The sequence below is a fragment of the Macaca fascicularis genome, chromosome 15 (assembly GCF_037993035.2).
Source record: "Macaca fascicularis isolate 582-1 chromosome 15, T2T-MFA8v1.1".
NCBI lineage: Eukaryota > Metazoa > Chordata > Mammalia > Primates > Cercopithecidae > Macaca > Macaca fascicularis.
In genome coordinates this window covers 39,957,150-39,965,817 of record NC_088389.1, presented here as the reverse complement: position 1 = coordinate 39,965,817, position 8,668 = coordinate 39,957,150, and the positions used below count along the sequence as shown (strand labels likewise).

The window sequence follows — 8,668 nt, the reverse complement described above, 5'->3', positions numbered from 1 at the left end:
CTTCTGGGCATTTACCCAAGAGAAAGAAAAACATATATCCACAAACAGACTTGAACACAAATGTTCATAATGGTTTTATTCATAACTGTGAAGCATCTATATGTTCCTTGACAACAGAATGGATACATAAATTGTGATATATTTATATGATGGAATACAAATCAGTATATTAAAAAACCCACAAACAAACAAACAGAAAATCCTCATGCAACAACATGAGGAAACCTCTAAACATATGTTGAGTGAAAATAAAACCAGTCACATAAGAATATCTTTTGTATGCTTTTATTTATATGAAGCACTAGAATAGGCAATCAGAGCTTTGATTGCCTCAGCAATAGTGGGAGGCATAATTAATGGGAAATGACATAAAGGAAATTTATGGAGAGATGGGAATGTTCTACACTTTGATAAGAGTGTGGATTATGCTAGTAAAACATTTATGATTTGTGCATTTCTCTATGGAAAAATTATATCTAAATTACATTGAAAATACTTCAGTTACAAAGCAAAAAAATATTTTGTAGCACAAAAATAGATAATACAAGACAGTGTATGCTGGAACTTAAGACTGGGAGCCAGAATGCAAACATTATTTTAGGCAATATATGATGTGCTTTTTTTTTTTTTTTTCTTTCCAACTGAATTAGTCTCCTTTTATTCTCTTGGTAATCTCTTCCAGTTAACTAATTCCATTGTCAGTGATGAAATGTGTAAAGCTCCACTTCAGATGTTGGCACTGCTATGAACATGGTCTTTCCCTTTATTGCAACTCACAATCAAAACCTTTGATTCTTCTGTATATTCCAGTCCCAGAAGTAGTTTCCACTGTAGAAGTTAATTGATGAGTCTTATTCTTTCTAGTAGTAGCTTACAACCAGGCACTAGCTTCTCCAGGAACACTACAGGATGAATTTAGTTTAAATATGTATTAAACTAAAAGGCATTCTCTCAACTGGGTTAAAATGCATTTTACTTTTAGACAACCTACGTGACTTGTTTTTCTTTCTTCTTTTTTGAGACGGAGTCTCACTCTGTTACCAGGCTGGAGTTCTATCTCGGCTCACTGAAACCTTCGCCTCCTGGGTTCAAGCAATTCTCCTGCCTCAGCTTTCCGAGTAGCTGGGACTACAGATTCGCGCTAATTTTTGTATTTTTAGTAGAGATGCGGTTTCACCATGTTGGCCAGGATGGTCTCCATCTCTTGACCTTGTGATCCACCCGCCTCGATCTCCCAAAGTGTTGGAATTACAGGTGTGAGTCACTGCTCCCAGCCAACATGTTTTTCTTAAAAACAATGCCTCCACTCTGAATGAATTATGGTCAAAATAAATGAAGAGCTCAAGATGGCATCAGTCTCATTTGTCTTAAGTCCTGGTGTTGTGTGGATGACAATTAGAAGCCAGTTATGACGACAGGTGATAGATCCAAACTAATTGCCAAATTTGTTAATATTTTTCCATTTCCAAACCATCCCTAAAGAAAATCATATGTGGGGTCACACCATCCTCACGGTAGTCCAGTAGAGCAACCATGCCATCTGAATTCATGTTTTCACCAATACAGAACTGGTAGTTTTTGAAATTAACAGGGATGTGCTTGATTTGTTCTGCAGCCCCTGTCATAAAAAGTTTTACTCTTTCTGGTCTCTGTTCTTCAAGTTTGCCTTTGATTGATTTCATGTAATCTTTGATGTACTTCTTGTAGGCTTCTTTTATGAAACTTGTTTCCTGCGGGTGATGGTTCATGACAATATCGACAGCAGTGATTACTGTGCTTTTGGTACCTTCGCCCTCGGGGCCCTCAGCGGAGACATTCCCACCAATGAGCGAGTCATCAATGATACCTTCTATCCTACTGACCATTTTCCCCACCACCTCCCAGCACTGCCCGTCCGCAATCTCACGGATCTTGTAGATGTAGGAGAATATCTCGTCGTGGCTGATGAGGTCGCGGTAGATAATCATGATGGTAACTGAAGGGAGACTACGGCGGCACTAGCTTAGCAGGAGCCGGAAGCTCCAAGGGAGCACGGTGCAGCCAGAGCAGCATTCAGTGGAACCGGCGAGCGGGCGGAAAAGCATGATGTGCTTTTAGAGCAGCGGGTTTGCATCCAGAACTTGACTTGAATCCTACTCTAATGTTTCATATCTGTGTGAACTTATGCATGGTACATAAATGCTGAACCTCATTTTTTGTTGTTTGTAAATGGAGGTATTTATACCTACATTGCACATACACAGTAGGACGTACTGAAATAAAATAGTGCATATAAAGTGCTCAGTGATTTGTAGACGTGATACAGTAAATCTTCACTTCAATGGTTCTCAGATTTCCCATGACTAATGGAGTACTGCTAGTGATTATCAAAGTTGATTTTCACCAATACCTGTCTAATGAAGATGTTGAGGGAATAGGGCTTGGATAGAAAATAAGAAAACAAATGGACAATGCAGGTATGGAAAGGAAAGCAGAAATAATATTTTTTAACACAAATAGTACCCAACTCAATTTTCTTTGGGAGTATATCTGGAATATAGAGACAAAGGATTATAAGTAATTATTCTCTCAAGCAATATTTATTGAACACATCCTATGTTTCATAAACTATTCTGGGTACTGGGGACTACAACAGTAAGTCCATTGGAAAAAGTTCCAGCCAACATAGAGCTTATATGCTAGTGGTGGTAGAGAGAGGCTATATATAGATATACCCAAAAAACTTATTTAAAAAGCAGGTAATAGAAAGTCTTGAGTTACTAATAAAAGAGGTACTGAGTTAGAGTGAGACAGAAGATGTAAAATAAGTTGAGTTTTTTGGTGAAGGCTTCTATAAGGAGATGACATTTAGGCACAGACCTTCACCAAATAGTCAACTGTGTGATGATTTTTGTATTAGAGTAATCCTAGGGGCTGTAACTAACAAGTGCTAAAATATTAGTGGCTTAGTGTATTAGTCAGGGCTCTCTAGAGGGACAGAACTAACAGGACAGATACACACACACACACACACACACACACATATATATATATCATAGTTTATTAAGGAGTATTAAACTCACACAATCATGAGGTTCCACAATAGGCCGTCTGCAAGCTGAGGAGCAAGGAAGCCAGTCCGAGTCTCAAAGCTGAAAACTTGAATTCTGATGTTCGAGGGCAGGAAGCATCCAGCACTGGAGAAAGATGTGGTCTGGGAGGCCTAGCCAGTCTACCTTTTCACGTTTTTCTGCCTGCTTTATATTCTCTGGCAGCTGATTTAGATGGTACCCACCCAGATTAAGGGTGGTTCTGCCTTTCCCACTGACTCAAATGTTAATCTCCTTTGCCACCACCTTCACAGACACACCCAGGATCAATACTTTGCATCCTCCAATCCAATCAAATTGACACTCAGTACTAACCATCACACTTAGTAAAATAGAAACGCATTTTTTGTGTGTGTTTTTGTTTTTCTGTTTTTTAGATGGAGTCTCACTCTGTTGCCAGGCTGGAGAGCAGTGGCGCGATCTCGGCTCACTGCAACCTCCACCTCTCGGATTCAAGAGATCCTCAGCCTCCTGAGTAGCTGGGACTACAGGCATGCGCCACCATGCCCAGCTAATTTTTGTATTTTTAGTAGAGGGGGTTTCACCATGTTGGCCAGATGGTCTCGATCTCTTGACCTCGTGATCCGCCCACCTTCGCCTCCCAAAGTGCTGGGATTACAGGCATGAGCCATCATGCTGGGCCAGAAATGCATTTCTGTCTTGTGTAATAGTTTTACACAATAGTAAATACAGTTTTTCTTGCTTACCTTTCTTCCACGTGTTAAAGAATCCAGGCTCCTTCTATTTTTTGGCTCAACCCTCCCTTCAGGCCTCAGAATTTTCTAATTCCAAAAAATTAAAGCTACCAAAAAGCACATTTTCTTCTTAAATTCCTAGGCCAAAACTACACGTATCACTTCTGTTCACATTTTATTGGCAATAATTCATCATTTGGCTAACCTGGATGCATTGGGAACTGGATAACATAGTCTCTGATTGGATAGCCACATCTTACTTGAATTCCATACAATGAAAAGAAAGCATGGAATTTGGATAGACAGTAAGCTGTCTTCTGAGAGTCTATTCTTTTAGCCAACAAATACCTGCAACAAATACTCTCCCTCGTTATATTCATGCTAAACTCAAAGATATTCTGATGAGGCTGGGTGTAGTGGTTCACGCCTGTAATCCCAGAGCTTTGGGAGGCTGACACAGGAGGATCACTGGAGGCCAGGATTTTCAGACCAGCCTGGACTCTGTGTCTAAAAAAAAAAAAAAAAAAGAAAAAAAGAAAGAAAACTACTTATTTGTAATAGAACCCACCTGTACTCCCAGCTACTCAGGAGGCTGAGGTGGGAAAATCGCTCGAGCCCAGGAGTTTGAGGCTGCAGTGAGCCATTGTTGTGCCACCCACCCCAGCCTGAGCAATAGAGCAACACTCTGTCTCAAAACAAGCAAAGATACCCTGATTACATGCATTCCTTTCTGTCTAATCAAGATATGACTCGTGAAGATCGGCGCAGTGGCTCATGCCTGTAATCCCAGCACTTTGGGAGGCCGAGTCAGGCAGATTATCTGAAGTCAGGAGTTCGAGACCAGCCTGGCCAACATGGCAAAACCCCATCTCTAGTAAAAATACAAAAATTAGCTAGGCATGGTGGTGCACGCCTGTAGCCCCAGCTACTTGGGAAGCTGAGGCAGGAGAATCACTTGAACCTGGGAGGTGGAGGTTGCAGTGTGTTGAGATCATGCCACTGTACTCTAGCCTGGGTAACAGAGCAAGACTCCATCTCAAAAAAGAAAAAGAAAAAAAACTATATGACTCTTAATGACTAGGAATTCATGAAGTAATTGGCAGGTAATCTGTCCCTCCTCATCACCACCACACACACACATATAGAATGGACATACAATTGTGAAACAAGGACAGAAAGACCATGATAAAAATCACCTTTCAAGAAAGAGGAATAGAAAACACACAGTAGTCAGCCATAGCAATAATAAAATCCTGCCAGTCAGATATTCTGAAAAGATTTTTGATCAGTCAAGGAGTGGAATTACTTGACTCGATTCTGGTTATGTTCTCTTGGGAGTATATTTTTTTGTCTTTTGTTCCTATTGCTCTAGCTCCACCAAGGAGGGTAGAGTTGAGTCTTTTGAACGTTGTGCTCCCTGTCCATAACTGAGTGAATATTTGGAGAGGTATATTTTCCTAGGAGGGTGTGCAGCTTTCCTTTTTAAATTTATTTTATTTGTATCTTTTATTTTAAGTTTAAGGTATATGTGCAGGATGTGCAGGTTTTTGACATAGGTAAATGTGTGCCATGGTGGTTTGCTGCACAGATCATTTTATCACACAATTATTAAGCATAGCATCCTGTAGCCATTCTTCCTAATCCTCTTCCACCTCCCATCACCTGCCTTCTGACAGTCCCCAGTCTATGTTGTTTCCCCACCATGTGTCCGTGCATTCTCATCATTTAGCTCCTACTTATAATTGAGAACATGAAATATTTGCTTTTCTGTTCCTGGGTTAGTTTGCTAAGGATAATGGCCTCCAGCTCCATCCATTTCCCTACAAAGGACATGATATTCCATGGTGTATATGTCCCACGTTTTCTTTATCCAGTCTATCATTGATGGGCATTTAGGTTGATTCCATATCTTTACTGTTGTGAATAATGCAGCAATGAACATATCTGTGCATGTGTCCTTAAAATAGATTGATTTATATTCCTTTGGGTATATCCCCAGTAATGAGATTGCTGGGTCGAATGGTATTTCTGTCTTTAGGTCTTTGAGGAATTGACACACTGTATTCCATAATGATTGAACTAATTTATACTCTCACCAACAGTGTAAAAGCATTCCTTTTTTTCTCCACAGTCTTGCCAGCATCTGCTATTTTTTGACTTTTTAATAATAGCCATTCTGACTGGTGTGAGATGATATCTCATTGTAGTTTTGATTTGCATTTCTGTGATGATCAGTGATGTTGAGCTTTTTTTTTATGTGTTTGTTGGCTTCATGTACGTCTTCTTTTGGGAAGTGTCTGTTCATTTCATAGCCAGATCTTGTTCATAAAATGTTGAGGACTCAAAAGATTAAAGTTGTAGCCTTTCAAAGCCAGGATTGCAGTTTTTACAAAGATATAATTTCCTGAAAAACAGAGTAGGGTACTCATCCATTTGCTTCTAAAGAGGCAGGTGTATTGGTTAAGAGCATTAAACCCTGATGTGGTTCAGCTGTGTCTCCACTCAAACCACACCTTGAATTGTAATAATCCCCACCTGTCAAGGGCAGGGCCAGGTGGAGATAATTGAATCATAGGGGCAGTTTCTCCCATACTGTTCTCGTGGTAATGAATAACTCTCAGGAGACCTGATGGATTTATAAATGGGAGTTCTATTGCACAAGTTCTCTTGCCTGCGCCATGTAAGACGTGACTTTGCTCATTGTTCACCTTCTGCCATGATCGTGAAGCCTCCCCAGCCATGTGGAACTGTGAGTCAATGAAACCTCTTTCGTTTATAAATTACTCAATCTTGGGTATGTCTTTATTAGCAGTGTGAGAACGGACTAATACAGGCCCTTTAGCTATATCCACTTAATAAAATCCTGACTCTGCAACTTCATGGCTGTGTTTTAGTTTGAGTTCCCAGTTAAGTAGACACTGAAATAAGGACTTGAGTGTAAGTAATTTATTTGGAAAGTATCACCAGAAAGACAAGTAGAGAAATAGGGAAGCGAGACAGTGAAGTGAAGACAGTCAATAATTGCAAGGTTCTTAAATGAGTTACCAATGTTAGGAAGCAAAGTCTTGATCCTACTGGGAAACTCTAGCAACAAGTATAGAATGCCCACCTCAAAGTTATGCCACCTAAAGAGCAAGGAATCTGGGCAGTGACACAATGCAGCATTGTTGAGTATGGTTAGATAGTAGAAAGCTTTATTCTCAGATGTCATGGTCTGCTCTGTGCTTGGGTGAAGCTCTTATAACCAGGTAAAACTCTAAGAAAAAGAGATTCCAGTGCTGATAGCTGGAATGTGGGACACCAGAGGGAATATTGGTGTATATCAATAATGTCTGCTACACTGTGTCACACTGGGGAAGTTACTTAATTCTGAGATGTCCTAGTTTCCTCATCTATACAATGGGGATAATAATAACTTTGTTATGAAGGTTAATTTAATATTTGTAATGCACATTTGACAGTTTCTGGCATTGTCAAAGAAATGGCTGTGTAAGAGTTTTTGAAAAAGTGAATGTTTAAAATCATCATACTGTTCAGAAGCACTAAGGTGGGAAAGAGCTTGGTGTAGCTGCAGAGCAGGAAACAACTAGTGTCAGGTGGAATTGCTAACAAGAGAGAGCATGGTCATCAGGTGAGATCTCTCAGACCAGGGGACTGATTTCAGCCCAAGCTTCAGTAAACTTGTGTGATTTTCTGTGCTTAAAGGATCGTATTCTGATGGCAGAGTCACATTAGAATCAGGGAGCATTTTCAGAAGCATTGTATGGAGTAAATAATATTTTCTAATAAACAGTAATGGGAGTTCCATGGGGAATTGAAGTGGGCACTGACAGAAGTTGGACTCAAGTGCAGTTAGTCCTGTCTCTAATGCAAGATAGATCTTTGGAAACCAACACAATTCTTCAAAGTAGATGACTTACTTTTTAGAGATGGTTCCTAATTATGAGCATGCGTGAAGTTAAGAGAATAGCCTAAAACACTGCTTTTTATCTTAATTTTACTATCAGTTCCTCATAAGAAAGCAAATAATGTATTTCTGGAGGAACGGAGATTGTTTTGGCCATTGCAAAAATTGTTTGTTTGGCTCAGAACAATAGCAAGTAGACAGATCCAAAAGCATACCAACTCTGACTTTGTTTGAAAAATATTCAGAGGAATTCATAAAGAGACATCATTAAAAGTAACACTCAATACTTATTAGGGAGGCGTTGCAGTCAATGTCTTCAGAATTATATTGATAATACATCATATAAGAACCTACACTCCTCTGTAATTCTATACCTTTGCTTTTATTATCTAACACATTCTGTTCTATCCTTACTCTCAGATGATAATGATTCTGCTCACTAATTCTTAGGAAAAAATAGAAATTAGAAGACATTTTCACAAACTCACACACTTCTATACACATTAGTATATGTGTAGATGTGTTTAACCTTACCTCCTGTTACTTTGTATGAAGAGTCTGTGTTTATTCTAAACCTGCTCCACTCAAAGTCTTCCCTGTTTGAGTAAGAGGTAAATACATTCTTCTTGTTGCACAGAGCATAAAACGCAGTGTCATTTTGAATCTTTTTGCATACCTCTCATCCAGTTCATTGGCAACCTCTAAAATCGGTTGACTCTACCTTCAAAATATCTAGAATGCTGCCATGATGATTCAAGCTATTATTTATAGCCAAGATTATTACAAGGAATTCCACGATGATATTTTAGCTTTTCTTCTGCTCCACCTACAACAGTGGTTCTCAACTTGGAGTCATTAATCCTTCCCCAGCACACACTTGATAATTTTTTGAGACACTTTTGGTTGTTACAACTGGCAGGCAGGAGGCTGTAGGCTTCTAGCAGGTAGATAGCAGGGATGCTGTTAAACAGCCTACA

General features: G+C 39.5%; 1 protein-coding gene across 1 annotated transcript; it reads right to left on the bottom strand.

Annotated features, from left to right (window-relative positions):
• Positions 1-1,418: 1,418 nt before the first annotated feature.
• Positions 1,419-1,967, bottom strand: LOC102115948 (translationally-controlled tumor protein-like). Its single transcript, XM_045372832.2, has one exon. The coding sequence runs from the start codon at positions 1,965-1,967 to the stop codon at positions 1,449-1,451; it is 519 nt and encodes a 172-aa protein (XP_045228767.2). The 3' UTR covers positions 1,419-1,448.
• Between the last annotated feature and the right edge of the window lie 6,701 nt (positions 1,968-8,668).